The sequence below is a fragment of the Aptenodytes forsteri genome, unplaced genomic scaffold (assembly GCF_000699145.1).
Source record: "Aptenodytes forsteri isolate BGI_AS27 unplaced genomic scaffold, ASM69914v1 Scaffold14, whole genome shotgun sequence".
Taxonomy (NCBI): domain Eukaryota; kingdom Metazoa; phylum Chordata; class Aves; order Sphenisciformes; family Spheniscidae; genus Aptenodytes; species Aptenodytes forsteri.
The window spans coordinates 2355963-2374746 of NW_008794457.1; the positions used below are offsets into that span (position 1 = coordinate 2355963).

The 18784-nt window shown below is 59.7% G+C and overlaps 2 protein-coding genes across 2 annotated transcripts in view; both read right to left on the bottom strand.

Moving 5' to 3' along the window:
• Positions 1-4646, bottom strand: part of MLKL (mixed lineage kinase domain like pseudokinase) — a 4887-nt gene extending 241 nt beyond the window's left edge. The window contains exons 1-9 of the mRNA XM_009290858.1: positions 4190-4646; positions 3884-3997; positions 3606-3780; positions 3400-3497; positions 3131-3266; positions 2533-2617; positions 1967-2115; positions 1717-1766; positions 1105-1245 (exon numbers count right to left, since the gene is read on the bottom strand). Coding sequence (XP_009289133.1) covers positions 1105-1245; positions 1717-1766; positions 1967-2115; positions 2533-2617; positions 3131-3266; positions 3400-3497; positions 3606-3780; positions 3884-3997; positions 4190-4646 — 1405 coding nt within the window. The remainder of the gene's footprint in view (positions 1-1104; positions 1246-1716; positions 1767-1966; positions 2116-2532; positions 2618-3130; positions 3267-3399; positions 3498-3605; positions 3781-3883; positions 3998-4189) is intronic.
• A 2815-nt stretch (positions 4647-7461) lies between these two features.
• FA2H (fatty acid 2-hydroxylase) lies at positions 7462-13329 on the bottom strand. Its single transcript, XM_009290859.1, has 7 exons — positions 13294-13329; positions 12765-12860; positions 10867-11009; positions 10648-10754; positions 9145-9317; positions 8405-8657; positions 7462-7541 (listed from the first exon to the last, which is right to left on the bottom strand). Exons 1-7 carry the CDS (start codon positions 13327-13329, stop codon positions 7462-7464), a joined length of 888 nt encoding a protein of 295 aa, XP_009289134.1.
• Positions 13330-18784: the final 5455 nt, after the last annotated feature.

Genomic DNA, 18784 nt, shown 5'->3' on the forward strand with positions numbered 1-18784 from the left:
TAGGCTTTTTTTTTTTTTTTTTTTTTTAACCCGAGAAGATAGCTTTCCCTCACTGATAACAACCGGGACATGAAGTCCCTCTCTCCTCAGGCCAGCGCGACTGGGCAGCCGTGAGCGGGGGACAGCCCCGAACTGACACAGGTGAGTACAGCCCAAAGAGAAGCAGCCATGTATACAGAGAGATGCCTGGAAACAGCTGTGAGAACACATCCTTCCAGCTCAGCGCCACGCAGGCACGACTGGACGTTGGATTAGAGTAATAAAGACATGCTGTATCCTCAGTGCGGCTTTGCCAACATTTCTGATGATTTTTTGGTGTTTTCACTTCAGCCGGGGCGATTCCTTGCAGCAGGGTCTGCTGGGGGAGCTGCTGTTGGGAGACGGAGGCACAGAGAGCGTGGCACACAGCAGGAGCTGGGTGGTTTCTTAAGCACACGCTCCATATCTCTTGTATGGAAACCATCTCCGTAGGATGGGGCGGGTGAGTTTGAAGGAAGCTTTCTCCCCTTGGAGAGATGAACTGAGGGAAGGGTACAATCTCTGTGCCTTCAAGCACACCGAAAAAGTTCCTCTATCTTTTCCTGCTGTTTCTGTTAAATCTTCCGATGGAGACCAATTATTTATCTGATCAGACCCAGACCAACTTCAAAGACGGTGAAATCTTCCCCGTCGCAGAGCAATTCCCAAGATTGCAATTTATTGCTTGAAGCCCAAGGCAGGAAATGTTCCTGCACCGTGTCGTGGCTGCTCCTCCAGCTTACAGGATCTGTAGGACCTGAGTGGGGATTAACCCACACACCCCTGCTCCCAGTTCGGCGCTTGTCTGAGAGAAAAAGCTCACTCTTATGTGATGCCAGATGAACAGCCTGGTGATTATTGTCAAGGCATGGATAAACGTTAACTGTATGAACTATCACACTACAGGAGAAAGAGGTCTACTAATTAGGGGACTCATTAGCATAAGAAGGTAGGTCAAGGAGTGATCCCGAAACACAAAGCCAGACAAATTCATATGGAAAATAAGGGGCAAACTGACCCCTGAAGCAGCTGATAGAGGGATACAAAGGGCCTGTGGAGCGGGGAGCAGATGTCCAGGACACTTACCCTCTGCAGAAGGGCGTTGGGAAGGGTCAAAGGCCCGGCACTGGTCAATGACTTTCCGCAGGTCTGCGGGACAATCTTCCCCAACAGGGTCCCGGTAATGGTGGTTGCAGATTTTTTCCGTGATCTCCTGGGGAATGCAGCCTAGACAACATGCGTGCAAACAGGAGTGTCAGGACAGAGCTCTGCTGTCACAGGAGGGTGCTGGGGAGGAAACCTAGTGCAAAGCCACGCCAAGAGCCTTCCTGCAGCCTATGGCATGGAGAAGCCAGCAGAGAAGCCACCCAAACTGTGTCTGCAATGAACCCCCCCGTATTTGGCATGACACCTTTGGGCTCCAGTGGAGCAAGGAGATGTGTTTATGCTTCAATGCACAGGAAGATCAAATGGAGACAAAAATCACTTGCATGTCTGTGGTTTAAGCATGTTGCTGAAATGCTTTACTGTATTGGAGTCCCAGGAGAAGCCATGAAGCTATTTTGCACGCCAGGCACTGCCACTGGGACCCGCACGCCGCGGGATGCTCCGGGAAGGAGCAGGGAGCACCCAACGCCAGCCAGCAGCCGCACCGGGCCGTGTGGCTATTACGCGGGGGATGAGATACTTCTGTCTCACCTTCAAATGGGATTTTGGAGGTCGCAATCTCCCACAGCACGATCCCGAAGCTGGAAGGAGGCAAGCAAGAGTCTCAGCATTGATCCTACCACCTTCTACTCCTTCCTAACGTAGGGGTCTGTCGGGCTATGCCAACCACAAACGGCTGCTTATGTGTCTGATTAAACCTGGCTTTCTTCCATAGCTCAACAGCTACGCTGCCAGGCATCTGCCTGCTTACGGGCACCTCTCCTGGGAGGGACAGACACACCTGTATATTTCACAGGGCCTCTTGTAGGGGTAGTTGATGTCTTGCAGGTTCTCAGGGGCGATGTAAGCCAACATAGAGACTTGTTTCCAGTTCTTCTTGGCTTTCCTCTTGATGGAAGACTCCGTTTCACACAGCTCAAATCCCGACAGCTGATTGAGAGAATGAGAGAGAGAGGGGGAGAAGCGGTAGAAACACAGTCTGCAGAAACCTGTGGCACGGCTGAGGATTGCCCCGAGCTGGAGAAAACAGAGCGAGGTGCCCTCAGCAGCAAAGGCTGGCATGCAGCCACGTGTGCTGCCCGGCATGTGGCTCTTTCTGCAAGCAAAACCGTAGGTGGAGGCAGGTGAACTGCTCATCCCAGGGTGGACGGCTCAGAAACACTCACTTTGCTGATGATAAAACAGAGATAATGTTGAACTGAGATTTTAAGTGTCTAAGGTGACAGGGGAGATGACTCTACCCCAGCTGTTATTCTGGACCATCATAATTCCCTTTGGTGTTGGTGGGGGAAGACATCCACAAAGACATGCAAAACTCCCGGGAGCTTCTCCAAGCATGGTCCTTACCTTCACACAGTAATCCCCGGCCACCAGGAACTTGCTACTGCAGATGCAGCCGTGGAGTCGGGACTTCTCCTCTGTCTGGTGCAATCTGCAGCCGGACAGAACCAAGGGCAACATATGCTGGTGGTGGACCCATCCCCACCTCAGGGCTCCCTCCTGCTGCGTTAGGGGATGGACTGACATGCACCCAGAGAAGGCAGCAGCTCTCTGCCTGTCCTGGTGGATGAACCCTGCCAAGCCAACCTTTCCAGCAGCTGCTGGGGCAAAATAATGAGCCTTGCGGATGAGCAGGACCCGTAAGGAGAACTGGCCATGCTGTAGGGTGCTTCTGAAGCTGCTCTATGGGTGCGGGGAAGGGGATTTCTCCTTTCCAGGCCTTTGCAGGCTTGAAGCCAGACGTAGGGGCCAGTGACCAGGGGAGATGGGCACTACTGCATCCAAACCCACCGCCTACTTCTTCACCAGCCTCCCATCCTGGTGTCCCAAGGTGGTGGAAACAGTGTCTAACAGGATACCACTGCTTACTGAGAGATACCAGGAAGCTGAGCACGGCTTGTGGGTTGTAAGATGGACTTGCTCACCGATTTAGGCAGGAGCTCACCTGTAAAGGCCCCTGGCGGCTCCCAGGGCCATCCGAATGCGGATATCCCAGGAGAGATGCTGTTGCTTGGTCAGCACATCCCGCAGCGTCCCGTGCTTACAGTACTCCATGACGATGGAGAAGCAGGGGCTCCCATCTGCAAGGCAAAACCTTGAGCATCCCACCTTGTGCCCCCTCTTGGGAGGGGACCACAACAAACCATCTGCCACCAGCTAGCGTCAGGGACAGGTGTGGGGGGGGAAGGGTGACATTAATGCAACATCTCCTACCTTTCTCCTCAATGCAGATCCCGTACATGCGCAGGATGTTTGGAGACTCAAACTTCTTCAGGGTCTGAATCTCCTTCTCGAAGATGTCTCTCACCTTCCTGCAGAAAGGGACAGCACGGTGAGATCCCTGGAACAAGGCATGACATGGTGCTGTGCCACCCTCCCCTCTTGGCTGCCCCATGTTGCTCCCACCCAGGACAACTCACACTGGGTCGGTGGTCAGTGGCCTCTTGAAGGTTTTGATGGCGACGGGGTACTTGAGGTACTCGCCCTTGTAGAGGTCGTAGCTCTCGGTGTCCTGCAGGTGTCTGTAGAAGGTGAGGTGGTCCCGCCTGATCTCGGTGATGTCTTCTCTTTTACCAACATTGACCTTCTTCAAGCCTGCTTCCGCCATGCGCCGGGAGGGAACGAGGGACACGTTAGGTAGGGCTCGGGGGGAAAGGACACAGTGCATAGGGTGCCTAGAGGTGTGATGCTGACTTACACTCCATCACGCGCATGATTTTGTTCAGCTCACTTTGCATCCAGTCTACCTTGCTCTCCATACATTGTCTGTCAATGTAGATCTCCTTGGCCACGTCTTCAGGCTCCTCGGTACCTGGGGAGAGAAATGTGCAGAGGTGGGGCCACTGGATGAACGTGCAGGACTGATGTGGTTAGTTTTTCTCATGGTTTAAATGTCCCTTTGGCTCTCCTTGGCCATGGCCATCAAGACAAAGCTGGGCAGCAGCTGGGGAGAGATGCCAACCGCCGGTCTCAGGGAAAGAGGGTTTGCTAAATGCACACTTACTTGCGATCACCTGGTCCAAGAAAGCCCTGTCATCCTTCATGTCCTCAGCGTCCTGCCTGCGACAGGTCTTTGCCTGGAAAGCCTCCAGGAAAGCCTGCTTCTGCTCTGCCTGCAGCAGGAGCGAGAGCCCCTGGGCGACGTCCTCCAGACTCTCATTCACCCAGACAAACTCCTCGCTGGCACTGTGGGCTCTCAGGAACTTCTGGATCCAGCTGGTCTGGCTGTATTTCATCACCAGTTTCTGGGCTTCCCCCAGCGCCCAGAGCAGCTTCTTCAATAGTTCCTCTTCGTGGTAGGAGATGTGCTTCGTCGGCTGAGCCTTGAGGATCCTCACGGGCTCCAGCAGGATCTGGATGCGCTCCACGAGGCGGTGGCACTGGTGCTTGCAGCACTTCACCTGCTCGAATTGTGTGTGGATGGCCTGGGCCACAGAGAAGACTTTCTCCATGATGTCCATGCTTGCAGCAAAAGGCTTGGCCACTGGGGACACGGGCTGGCAGCGTCTGGTGGAGGTGAGCCTCAGGCACCACTCAGAGATCAGCCGGATGCGGCTCTTCCACGCCTTCCACCCTAAGGAACAGCCTTAACATGGCACACCACCCTCCAGGTCTCCTATAGCCCCTTATATCTCCTCCGTCTGCTTTGCTTTCTCTGATTCGCCTGGCACCGCGGCCGCTCGTGCAGACCGGAGCGGGCACCCGCAAACACAGACATCGGTAGCAGCAGTATTGGCACATCTCGCTCCGCATTAGCAAGAGATGTTTTGGCTTGATTTATGTAAATTAGTGTTAGCCATACCCAGAGAGCTTACACGCAGACGAGCAGGGTCAGTGATGATCCAAGGAGCATCCCCCAGGCAGTGCTCCCTGACACCGGCCCCGCGCCACCCTGGGGTCCTGCCCACAGAGCCTACGTTTTTGACCATAAAGATCCATTTTCATTTCTAGCCAACATCTCTCTCTGTTATCACCCATCTAATAAAAGCTTTCACACCTTCACAGCCCCGGCATCCCGACTTCTCCATATTTTTCTCCCTGTAGCCCTGTATTGCCTGCTTAAGATTTTAAATCAAACTCTTTCTATGAGCTCAGCGTCCCCGCAGGGACGGTCCCTGCTCCCCAGCCTGTGTCCTGGCAGCAGGGACAGAAAACTGCCCCGGTTGCAGAGAAATTAGCAGCAGCCACCCATGCCATTGATGCAGCCAGCACTGAGAGAGAGGTGCCAGGCTCTATCAGCTGGAAACGAGACAGAAACACACCCAGAAACAAGCTGCAGCCACTCTCCCTTCCTCTTCAGGCTCTCTCCAGCACGGCCGCCAGGGAAGAAGCTCGTCCGCTTGCTAAGAGAAATCAGCTGGGTTTACCTGCCCCTGCTTCGCCCGCCTCCGCCTCGGCTGCCTCTGCAGACTGGAGAGGCACGGCAGGACGAGCATGAGTTTATAGGGTGCTTTCCCTGGCCGCTGCTCCCGCGGGCAGCGGAAGGGGCATTGTGCAACCCGCTGCGGCTCCCCATTCTCAGAAAGCTGCTGGGCGTGGTGGAGGAAGGGGCCGGGCAGGCTGTATCCCCCCGCGCTGGGTTTTGCCAGCTGGAAGGAATTGCCTGCAGAAGTGCATCAGGAAGAAGGGGATGGGGGGAGGCTGTGCCCCCCATCATGACACTTGCTGCTATTTTGAGCACCCCAACCCCTTCTGCTGCACTGCCGGCTCCAGCAAGGCTTGCCCAGGGTGCTGCAACACCCTCGGCATCAGCTCTGTGACCCCCGCCTAGCTTCCCGCACCGGGCAGCGGGACCCTCCGGAGTACACCTGTCCCGCATGAGTGATGCTGGTACTTTGGGACCTTCCGCTCCCCTCCCCATCCCTGCAGCCCCAGGACCCCCCAGCATCGAAGAAAGTGCTGGAAACAACGCTTGACCTCTGCCAGGAATGCAGGAAACTTTGCGGCTGGCTTCATCAGAGGGCCAGGCTGATTTGGGTAAGCATCGGGTGGCACGTGATGCTGTTGCCCAACTTCGGAGAAGTGAGCGGTGGCTCTGACCAGCTTCCACTTACCGAGAGCTCGGGGTCACGCAGGTTTGCCGTGATTTCCCCTGGCAAAGAGCATCTTCCTCGCCACCACCGTGGTTGACGGCACAGCTTTCGTCAGCACAGGGAGCCGAGAAAGGCGACCGCAAGGTACCACGGCACCGAGGGTGACAGAAGGTGGGAGCAGCCCCGAGGGATACACTTGCCAGACCCTTTTTAAAAGGCTTTATTTTTCAAAATATACACTTTATTTACAATTGTAGTGTCTACAGTTTTACATATAACTTTATTCCAAACCTTTAAATATCCGCAGTAAACATTAGAAAAAAAAAATAAAATCACAGGATCAGCAAAAAAAGGCATCTCGTAGCGGGAGCCGAGAAAGGCGACCACAAGGTACCACGGCACCGAGGGTGACAGAAGGTGGGAGCAGCCCCGAGGGATACACTTGCCAGACCCTTTTTAAAAGGCTTTATTTTTCAAAATATACACTTTATTTACAATTGTAGTGTCTACAGTTTTACATATAACTTTATTCCAAACCTTTAAATATCCGCAGTAAACATTAGAAAAAAAAAATAAAATCACAGGATCAGCAAAAAAAGGCATCTCGTAGCAATTCTGTTCATTGGAGTTTGAGTTTCAAGTAGCCAATGTCTACAAAAACCATGAACTTGGTAAATCTGGCAGAGAGATACGGGTGCACTGGTTAGAAAAAGGCAAAATCCAGACCTGCGGGATCCCCACCCCAAGGGCCGCAGGCCAAGAAAACCCTGTGCTGGGATCGGGCCGGAGAAGGACCCGGGATACGGAAGCCCCTCGGCAAGAGTTAGGTGATGGGGTTAACTGCAGCATGTTGGATGACCCAGGGAGGGGGCACCCCAGGAGGGCCAGGGGCTCAGGGGGGCTCCGGCGAGGTGCTGGGGCGGAGGAGGGAGGGCAGCATCGGGCACTTCATCTCTTGGGCAGCAGACCTGCCTGCGCATCCGTGACCTGGAGCGGGAGGGTGGCAAGGAAGGGGCGGGAGCCCCGCAACCTCCTCATCCCCTTTCCCTGCATCCTCGCCCCGCCTGGCAGTGCCACAGCTGGACCACAGCGCACCATGGGGATGCTCCGGTGTGGGGCCACCGCTGTGGCACAGCCCCTGGGAAGGGGGAAGAGGCCAGCCCCCCCCGCCGAGGGCTGGGGAGGGATGCCAGCCCCAGCCTGGGAGGGACAGAGCTGGCAGCCGGGCACCGCGGCGGGGCCGTCAGTCCTCTTTCTCGAAGGTCTCCTCGGGGATGAGTGTCCGGAAGGGGTGATCCCAGAAGCGGGTGCTGATGCCGAAGCCTGCGGGCAGGGGAGAGAGCGCTCAGCCCGCGGCACCGCCATCACCGGGATCCCACCAGGGACAGGGTGCAGCTTGCTCAACATTAACCAAGCCGGTGCCACCATGGCCGAGACCGGCAGGGCTGGGAGCAGTCGGCACGAGGGGCACGTGGCGGGGATGGGACATCGCCCGGCTGGGTGCAAAGGTGACACCGGCTGACAGCGATGCCGGGGCCAGGGGTCCCTCTGGAGAGACTGGCGAGGGAGGGGCAGGAGCCCACGTTTTGGAGAGGGAGGAAGGCAAGGGGAGGGCGAGGAGGAAGAGCAGAGGGAGCTGGCTGGGCCATGCCACCAGGCCCCATGGACGATAGCTTATCTGGACGGCGGTGCTTGCTCCTAAGAAACCGGGCAAAGGGCAGGTTGAGCAAGCGCCAGGCTGGGGAAGGCGTGGGGCGGACCCGGGGAAGGCCGGGGCCTCAGCGGGGATGGCACTTCCCGGTGCCGCGGGGCGGGGATCACTTCCCGGTGCCGCGGGGCGCGGGGGATGCTGCCCCGGGCGGGGATGGGCACCCACTTCCCGGTGCCGCGGGGGCTCCGCTTCCGCCCCGGCATCCCCGGGCGGCATCGGTGCCTGCCGGCGAGATGGACTGCTGCCTTCGCCCCTGCGCCGCACCAGCTCCCCATCCTCAATCTGGGGGCCGAGAAACGCGCCCCATGGGGCTGCAGCACCTTGTACATTGCTTCCCCAGCGACACAGCTCTTGAGTTTCCCCAGCCCAAATCCTGAACGCTAAATATTTCAGAGCATCAGCTGCACACGTGCAGGCAGGCTGGGCTTTGACAGCCCTTGCCCCCACTGGCACGCGTGGGGAAAGGCGGCGCTACCTGATTTTTGGTGTTCAAAGTGGTGCTTGACGTGATAAGCCTTCAGCCCGTACAGGTAGGTGCCTTTCTTCGGTGAGCCGTAGTGGAGGTAATAGTGCATCATGTCGTAGATGACATAGCCGCAGAGCCCCCCGACGAACACCGAGAGCCCCAGCACCTCCGGCAGCAGGAGCTGCAGGACGCCATAGAAGAAGCCGATCACCAGCGAGGCTGGCACAGGAGGGAAGACCAGGCGGGAGCTGTCGAAGGGAGACTGGAAGCAGAGAAGGACGGTGGGACAGGCAGCTCCTAGCTCACCCCACGTCCCCCAGCCCCCAGAACATCCCTGCCAAGCACTGGGGACGCCCATTCGGGAAAAGCCAACGCCAAAGCAGCCCCCAGAAGCCCTACCCAAAAGATGTACCCGGTGGCGAGAGCAGCCCCTCGCCCACGCCGAGGTGGCCCGGCAGCTGGCGGCTTTGTCTGGCAGGTCCCCAAGCTCCATGGGGACGTTTCCTTCAGCGAAGCTAGAGGGAGCCCATGGCTTTTTTGGTTTTCCCCCTCGCCCAACCGGAGCTTGCAAGTTTAACTCCAGCTCCTCCGAGCCAGTCTTGCAACCCTTGCTGGTATTAGGTAAGGGCCCCGCTTGGGGCGAAGATGCCACGAGTCACGTTGAACACGCACAAACAGGCTCCGCCTGAGCAAAGGCCACCGTTCCCACGGCCCAGCGGGCGCCGGTGGAGGCGTAAGCTGCGACTCACCTTGTGATGCTGCCCATGCAGCAAGAAATGCAGGGTGATGAGATAGTAGTTACTAGCGGGTGGCTTCATGTGGAAGACAAAGCGATGGATGAGGTACTCGAGCAGGGACCACAGGAACATCCCCAGGAGGAAGATGAAGGGGAAGTAGTATTTGTGGACGGGGATGGAGTACTCTACACAACAAGACGTGCAGCGGTCAGCATGGCAGGCGACGTGTGGGTGCTCTTATCCATCGCCATCCTCCCATCGGCATCCGGGTGAAGCTCGGCTCTCCCTCCCTCCCTCCCACCTCTCGTCCGCCTCCTGCCCCAAGCTTCCCCAGGGAGCTACCTTCCCAAGCACCGCTCCAAGCCATGTTTTCCTTTGATTCCCCTTAATTTACACTCTTTACGGAAACAGTCGGCTTCTCGCTGCCGCAAGGAGCTGGCAAGGGGGGGGGTCCTCTGCATCCCAGATGCCAGTGGGGGCTTGGACATGCACTCCAGGGACAGCCCTGTCCTTACAAAGCTGCTTCACCCACCAGAACAAGGCAGGAGGGATCTTATCTGCACAGGCAGCACTTGTGACAGTTTTAAAAAAAAAAAAAACCAACACCAGCAACACTGTTTATTTTTGGGGAAAAAGAATAGGTTTGTTAGGCACTTTCCCCCGCAGAGCATTTTTCAGCCACCTCCTCCTTTCGGGGCTGGCTGCCAGCCCTGCATCCTCGCTAGCAGAATTCAGATCCCCCCCAAACCTGTTCATTTTTGGGAGAAGAAAAAAAAACCAAAACAAACCCCTTGGCAGCAAGGTGCCAAATGCCGCAAGGAGCAGTGGGGGTGCCGGTGCAGCGGGTGCTCCACCCCGCAGCCAGGCACAGCCCGCACCGGGTGGCACAGCCGGCACCGGGTGGCACCTTGCAAAAAAAATAGGGAGCCCAGCAAAAAAAAAAAAAGAAAAAAAGCACAACAAAGAAGACAGCCTGCCCCGGCCACGCTTGTTATTCCCGGGGGAGCAGACAGTGGGAGATTCAAGGGCAGGCGCTTTGGGCAAACAAGCCCCGCACTGTACGACGCCGGCAGCGCTGAGAGCCGGGTTTGTTCGCCCCCCGCGCCGGCACTCAGATGCGGCCTGGGGGGGGGTGGCACGCACCGCAGCACCGGCAGGGCTCCGTTTTGGGGATGGAGGGAAGGGAGGCGAGAGGGAGCAGGCTGCACCCTGGGCCAGCGGGCTCCCTGCCTCCATCGATCCCCCTGGGGGACCGAATTGTGTGGGCGAGGGGAGGGAATGGAGGTGGGCGAGCTCAGGCTTCAAAGCAGCGCAGGTGGCTTCGTGCAGGGGACATGCCAGTGGCTGCAGGGACAGGGGCTCACCCGCTGCTCTTGCATGCGGCTCATAGCGAGCATGCACGGAAGGAGGGATGCAGAAGGGATGCAGAGGTCTCCCCCCGTCCATGGCTGTCCTGCCCCTGGACCCGAAGGGTGGGCAGCGAGCCGAGCCCAAAGGCTTTGCCACTGCTCGTACCTGTGGTGAAGGAGGAGAAGAGCCTGGTGTTGCCCTGGGCGAGGGAGGTGTAGCTGACCCAGCTGAGATAGAGCACCACGGGGGCCCACACCATGAACACCACGTACCTATGGGATAGAGGGAGATGTCAGAGGGAGCGTCCCACCGGGTGGCGAGCTGTCCCCCCCCCTCCCTGTGGAGACACCGGACGGGGCACGGTGCAGACCCCCGGGGGCTCACCACGCCGTCTTGGAGAGGGACTCGAGGAAATCCGAGTGGAAGAGGCGGATGGGCCGATCCACAGGCTGGTGCACCCACTCGTCGTACTTCTCCCCCAAGTAGCCCACCTGCCACAGCAAGGGCTTCTGCCAGTCCACCAGGTCCTGAGGGAGCAGATAGCGGTTGTACCCCCGTGGGACCCACCCCCCCCCGGCACTGGGCACAAAGCTGCGCCGCAGCTGCAGGATTTCGGGCTGCAAGCCCCTTCCCATGCCCCACAAGCAGCTGCTTCTTGCTCCAGGCAGCCCTGAGCTCCCCGCAAGCACCGGTGCGGGGCAGACAAGCACAGCCAGACACACATCAGCCCCATCTACCCACGAATGCGGGGCTGAGCTCGCCCCTGTGCCACCGGGTACCTGCCGGTGGTTCAAGGTGAAGGCGGCTGTACCTGGACCTGGCTCAGCATCAGGCCCTGATAACCGAGGCTCTTTTGCCCTCGGGAGCTGCCAAGATTAGATAGCGAGCAGCGATACTCCCCGCTCACTAGCCATGCCAGCAAGCCACCGGTAGGACGCGGAGCCCGTCCCCGTTGGCATTGCCCCGGCCAAGGGCTTTTCTCCTTGCGGAGAGGACGCGTGGGGCAGCTGCAGCCGTTCGAGCGCTCCGGCGGTGAGGAGCGAAGCAGAAAGGGATGGGGAGCAGGGATACAGGATGGGAACGCAAACGCCAGCCACTGCTCCAGCGCGTGGCTGCATTCAGATGGCTGCAAGAGCAAGAAGGGACTCGTGTGGGCGCGCATGTCTGCACGGGACGAAAATAGAGAGACCCAACCGGCAGCACCGCCTCTGCTGCCGCTCAGCATCCCCGGACGCGTCTTCTGCTGGCCCGGCCAGATAAAGTGGTTTCTCGGTCCACCCCTGCCCCGGGACAGAAATCACACTCGCTCAGCCGAGCCCCAGGCCTGGCAACTCTCCATCGGCCGTCCTGTGCCGTGCGGCACCGGCAAGGCAACCCAGCGCCCAGGGTTGTGCTGGCAGTCGTTTGGCAGCGGTGTGGGGGGCACAGCTCAGCTTGGGGCGCTTCAGGGCAAGGAGCCGAGGTGGCTGCAGGCATTTTGGGGGCTCTGCTCCAGGCAGGGATGGACGCGATTGTCCAGGAGGTGAAACACCCCCAGCCCGCAGCGGGTGCGTGGACAGGGATGGAGACACTGTCCGTCAGGGAGGTTGGGGAAAAGTTAGAGCAAAAATGTCACTTTGGGATGGCAGATTCGTTTTTAAAGACCGTCAGCAGCAAAATATTAAGAGGAGCAGGTGAAAGGCGTTCTCATGCTCAAAAAAAAAGAAAAATCCTTCTGCAAGATAAAAGCACGCTCACCGACGAGCCGGGACTGTGCAAGGCACGGCGGCCAGATGGTGCTGTGAACGGCAGGGACGTCCAAAGGCACCTTGGGGACGAACCGCCGCTCCCGTGGCATGCTTGGAGAGGAGCTGGCAGGGCAGGGAGCACCCAGCGTGCACGGGGATTGCCCTGCCTGGGGGATCCCTTAGGGCTCATTATGGCTGCTCAGTCAAGAGGAAAAAATGAAAAAAATAAAGCAAGAAAAAAAAAATAAAGCAAGCAAGCAAGGTGTGGCTTGGCAGCACGTCCCGCTCGAAGAGCACAGCTGCTGTCAGAGAAAGCCATCTCCGCCCACGCCGCCACGGCAGGAGCCTCCCAGCGTGGCCACACCTGGGCAACAAAGCACGAGCGATGTTGTCTGCGCCGGGAGAAAGGGCAGGAGCAGCCGGATCGGCTCCCTCCCAGCCTCCCTCCCATCCTGGGGTCAGCAGAAAGCCAGTGCTCCTGCAGGGAAGAGGAGACCTGGTCTCCCCTGGGAGCCCCCTGGCAAACACCGTGCTGGAGGAACCCCCGGCTCTTACCTTCTCCACGTCCACCGTTTTACAGCGGGGATCCAACCGGGTTGGGGTCTGGGCTGCAGCATCCGCCGCCTTCTCATCCACCGGCTCGGGGTGGCTCTGAAAAGAGAAGGAAAACCCGGTGGTGAAACACCATTGGCAGACGCGGTTGGGGATGGTGGTGGCCGTTCCACCCAGGGGCACGGGCAGAGCGAGCTCACGCCTGCCTGCTAAATAAATAAGGGAAAAAATCTGATGAATTTAAGTTGGTCAGTTCCTGCAGAGCAGGTTCCCAAGGGATGCGGTTGCTGGTGAGCTCTGCTGCCCTTTGAACTGTGCACCGAGCATCGCGTGCTCAGGTCTTTTTGGAAACCTGCCCCCCGAGCCCGCTTTTCAGACCACCCCACCGTGCTGCTGGGAGGGCACTGGCTGCCAGTGCTTGGGCCTCGCAAAGCAGAGGTTCCGGGCCCTTGGCCAGCGTTGCCCCTTGCAAACGGGCAGTGCCGTAGCACAGCTCACCTTCCCGCAGGCCAGCAGCCCGGCAAGCACCAGCCTGAGCCAGCGCCGCTGCCAGCAAAGCGAGGGGCATCGTTGGTTTACTGCTCACAACACCGGCGCTGGGCTGCCTCCTCCCCACCCCGCTGCTCTCCAGCAAAAGCCCAGCTCGGCGTTTCGGTCCCTGAGAAAGCTGGGCTGCCAGAGCCGGGGAGCGTGGCACGGCTGGTGCCACCACCCTGGCTCCGGGCACAGGGGAAATAACACAGCAGGAGGGAGCTTGCCCCGGGGAAAAAGGCAAAGTGCCCTTCGCAGGGCGGCGCTGGGCTAGGAACTTTCACCACAGGCTATGCAAGATGGGGTGGGGGTTTGGTTTTGGCTAGAGAGGGCTAGGGGGGACGCGCTGGTGCGGCAGCAGCAGGATGAAGCCCAGGCTGCAGTCCTGCTGCCAGGGCTGGCTGAGAAACAGGAGAAACCTGCCTTGGCTTATGCTTGGAAGCAAACACATTGCCGGCTGCCAGCACCGGCCTCCTTCCCGTGGCCCTGCCAGCTCCGGCGCCAGCCCTGCCGCTGACGGGGGGCTTGGCAAGACCGCAGTGTGCCCTTGCAAGCCCTGAACCGGCCGTGCGCCCCGGCAGCAGCGCCGGCAGCCTGCCAGCTCCCCGGGCAGGACGTGCCAAACATGCCTTTGCTCCCGCTTTGTCACCTTGAGTTACCCATTAACCCAGCAGCAGGGTACGGCGCGGCCCGGCAGCCCCAGCACAGCAATGCCCAACGGGGTTTCCAGCTGTGCTGCTTGCAGCGTGGAAGGGTTTTCTCCCAGCAGCCACGGCGCAAGCAGGGCTCCTTGACAGATGCTCTCCCTGCTGCTCCGAGAGGGATGCGATTCCCTTGAAGGACGCGAGGGCATCACGTCCCTGTTGGGAATAACCCCCCCTCCCCAGCCCCCGGCAGCCGCAGGAGGAGCTGGGATGCAGGAGGACCAGCGTCACCTCGCTGGGGTGGACAGGACTTTACTCTGTGCCACGTTGGTGATGCCGAGGCAGGGCCCTGGTGCTGTTTGCTGACAGTGGGCACTCCTTGCCGGCTGGGCTCCCACCCCCTTTCCTGGGCTAGCTGGATTTCAAGACTCATCCCACTGGTACAGAAGCTGCGCTGCCCAGCCCCGAGGCAGCCCCTTGCCCCGGGGGAGCGCGCAGGGCAGGGCAGGGCAGGGCAGGGGATATTTCCAGCCAGGCTGGACTTGAGCAGACATCAATTTTACTGCAGGCAGAACGCCGGCGTGAGCTGATGCTGTGGACCACCACACCTCTCTCCGCGAGGGTCCCCACCGCTATTTTCTGCTTTGCACGCTCCATCCTTCAGCCAGACATCCTGAAACCCTGGGGGTGGTGGGATGCCTTGAAATCCAGCCAAGGATGGTCAAGTTATGACTTTTGCCTCCTCCCCGCGAGTGCTTTGGAAGAAAATTTGGCTTTAAGACAGAGATGGCTTCTCCGTCCCCCAAGAAATGAGCCCGTGCTCTCCACCTCAACGCTTGCACCGCAGCCTCGCCGGCGGCAGGAAGGATGCTTAAGAAAGCTGGGCTGACGCAATACCCTGGCACCTCTCCTCCCCTTTCCAAAATGTCCACACGCCTCCAACTCCCCTGCCCACGGACGCCCGAGCACCGTGTCGTGGCCGGAGACTTCCCCATCCTCCCAGGTCAGGGAGGCAGACGGGGGCTCGGACCCCACCTCGCCGGCAGCACCCGGGCTGGGGAGGACGGGTGCCACCAGTGAGATGCCATTGCCCTGTGTGCTATGGCAGCTCCCTTCCAGTGCCCAGCCTCGCCTGAGTCACCTCCTCCTCCTCCTCTTCCTTAGCCGGGGAGCAGGAGGAAGGCTCTCCTCTTGTTCATCCTGGGGCTGGCACCAAAAGGACCGGCAGCTGTGGCGCAACCGGGGTGCAAGCCATGCCTGCATGTCCCGGCTCGCTCCCCGGAGCGGCGGCATGCTCCTGCCTGCCGCAAGCGCGCAGGGGTCCCACGGGGACCGAGCCCCACCAGCACCCGGACCAGCGCTGGGGCTCCTGCCCGTCCTCCTCCTCCAAATAAAAGGTGGGTTTGAAGGAGGCAAAGGGGTCTTCGCAAGCGCCGGGCTCTGCCTGTTCGCCCATGGGTGATGCCGATGCATCCAAGTCGTCCCCAGGCAAACAGGTCCTGCCAGGAAAGATGCGTAAGAGGCCTGATGTAACGAAGGGAAAGTTAACGCCTATGAAGCGCCGCCTTCCCGCGCCACTGCCCCAGTGAGCGGCAGCTCCGGCGAGGTGCCGGCTCTCCTGCTGGGAGGCAATGCGGCCAGACACCCAGGGCACGGTGCGATGCAGTGACCTGGTGACCCAGCATCCGCCTCCGAGCATCCCGCTGCCCTGTGCGGGTCAGGCAGGGCCGTGGGGAACTTGGTGCCGGGCCTGTGCCAGCTACGCCGCCCCGGTGCTGCCCCGCATCAGGGCTCGGGGTGTTAAAAGAAAAACAAAATCCAGCTGTGATAGGAGCAGGTACAGACAGGAGGGATGGTCCGGCACGGGGTCCGATGTGCCTGGGACGCAGGCAGGAGGAAGAGCTGGAAACCTCCCCCTGGCCCAAGCGGGCGATGCTGCCTGCAGACAGCTGCTCTGCCAGCAGCCCGGACCCAGTTTTTCCACCCGTGCCCATTTGCCCAGCGAGTCAAACCCCGCAGGAGCCCTGCAGTGCCTCTGCATCGCCCCAGAGCCTCCAGCACCTTCACCGAGCTCCCAAACAGCTCGAATTGCTGATGTCCACGTGGGACAAGCTGCATTGGCAATGCAGGCTCAGGCACGTAGCACGAGGACACCCCATGAGGCACAGGGAGCCCAAGCGAGGTCCCCACCCGCAGTGACACGCTCCCAGCATCACCATCCCATCAGCAACGCGGTCCCCGGACAGTGGCTGGCAGAGCCCCACGAGGCTTCATCTCAGCCCATTAAACACTGGGTGCAGCAGGACTATTAAAAGGAGGTTGAATTTAACTTGTTCCAATGATAATAATAAAAAAAAAGCCACTTCTTGTTACAACACCTCTGAATAACGCGTGAGCGCCCACGTCCAAGTGAGCTCAGGCTGGGACGGAGAGCCGGGACAAGCCCGACACACGGCGACACGGGCGTGAGGAAGGGGAGGACAACAACCCCGAGAGGGACGGGGGATTTACCGTGACTCACAGCCACATCATGCACCCCAAAGAGGCTGTGATGAAAGTCTCTCATTGCTTAAATTGGAGGGGTAATTAGATGATCCAGTTTCCCTCTAGCAAGGCTGTTAAAATCCACTGTCTAGTTTGGGTAATTATCGCTTCTTACTTTGATCTCCCCTATACATTCTGTTTGCATAGATAAAAAGTTTGAGGGTTAATTTGTCCTTAGCCAAATGGGGCTGGATGATGCAGAAGAGGGACCTGTGGCCGAAGGATGGACCTCCTGAGAGCTGCAGGAAGGGGCATAGAGAGGCGTGCCGGTGGGACGAAGGCTGGCTCTCATCTTCCTCTTCACCCTTCCTGCATTAACACTTTTTTTTTTTTTCCCCCTTTTCCAAAACCCTTGAAGTCCCTGGGTGTAAGCAGGGGGGATGCTGGATGCCTGCAAGACCACAGGCTCCCGCGTCCCTCGATATGGGGATGGCACAGCCCTGCGACCTCCGGTGGGCAAGGAGAGGCACCGGCAAAGCGCCGGGGGTCCGGAGCCAGACCGAGGTCGTGCAATGCCTCCTTCAAAGAGCTGCTTGGGGTACGCCTGCCCGAAAGCAGCCAAAGGAAGAACCCAAGTGCCACCGAGGGCATTGACTCCTGCATCTCCTTCCAACGGGGATTTTTGGGGGGTGGCAAGTCCGGCAGAGCAGCTCACACGTCAGGTGCATGCCAGATGCAGCACGGCCAGCCTCGCCGTGCAGCAGGCAGCTTTTTTCCCCTCCCCCCTGTGTTACAGCCCGGGATGGTTTATCTAGTGCCAGGTAGTGTCTGATCTCCCTGCGCCCCGGCGTTATCACGCCGTGTGTTTGCATTGGGACGGTGGCAATTCCCCTCGGCTGTGGCACGAGAACTCGTTTATCCGGTACCTTCCTTCGCCCCAACCCGTCGGGCTCGTCACGCCTGTGAGGAGGCGGCAGCAACGAGTGTCCCAACAGAGGAGGTGCCATCGCCGGGATCTGGGGAAAGAGCAGGCGTCGCACCGAGGCCGAACAAAGCCCCGTCTGTGGTGCTGCCACCGATTGAGGCCGAGGCTGCGCCGCGGGGAGGAGAACCAGCGAGTGCAAACAACCGGCTCGGAGGGACCAACCGGTCACCGACCCTGCCGGGATGTCCCGAGGGGAAAGCGGCCTCTGGGCTGGCAAAGGGGGCTGAGCTGGGCCCGCTGCTCCAGCATCCTGCGTTGGCGAGGGCTGGTAATTGGGGTGGCAGCGCCCGGTGCCACGCTGCCTCCTGGAAGTTCACCTGGCGGTGGCACTTCCCCGAGGCGTTTTCCCTTCCGCCTGGGCAGCGGCTGAGCGCGAGGCTGGTGTGGCAGGGACAGTGCTGAGTCACGGCCACCCTTACCCCACACCCGGACAGTCGGGGGGTGGGAGGCTGGGTCCCCTCCCCAGCAGCGGCCACTCATTGCCGGCAAGCCCCAGCGCCCAGCACCCTGGTCCCTGGCCGAGCGCTGGAGGTGCCAGGAAGGGTGCCCTGTCCCATCGCTCACCCCGTGCCACATGGTCCTGATAGAACCAACACCGAGCTGCGCGTCCCTGTCTCTCACACCCCTTTGGAGACCCCAACACCTCCATGCTGCGCTGGGATGCCGGGGTCACCCATGAGCCCTGCCTCCCATCACGGCCAGGGCAGGATGGGACCCCATAGATACCAGGCTCTGTGCACCTGGGACACGGTCCTTCTCAGGCCCTGATCCCTGTGTGCCTCGGGATCCTCTGCACCTCAGGTCCCACAGAACCCCAGCCCCATAGACGCTGACAGCCCCACAGACCTCCCCAGAGCCAGTGTGCCCCATACACCCGGGACATTTGCACCCCGTACGCCTCAGGCACCATTCATGCAGGACCCCGGGAGCCTCAAACACCCCCTGCCCCATACAGCCCTCATGTCCCATACGCCCCAGACCCTCCACAGCCTGGACCCCGAGCGTCCTGTGCAGCTCAGACCCAACACACACCATGTCCCATACAGCTCAGACCTGGACCTGGGTGCCCCATACACCCTATACGCTACATGCGCCCCAAAGACTCCATGCCCCGTACACTCCAGACCCTGTACAGCCTCTGCATGCCCTGTACGTCTTGGACCCTGCACAGCCAGGAGCCGGGGTGCCCTATAGAACTTGTACAGCTCGGACCCCGTGCGCCCTGGACTATAGACGCCGCACTGCTCAGATCCCGCACAGCCCGGAGCCGGGGCACCCTATAGTCTCCGTACATCCCGGAGCCGGGGCACCCCGGAGCCGGGGCACCCCGTAGACTCCGTAGCGGGCGTTGGCCGGTGGGGCGGCCCGTCCCCCGTCCA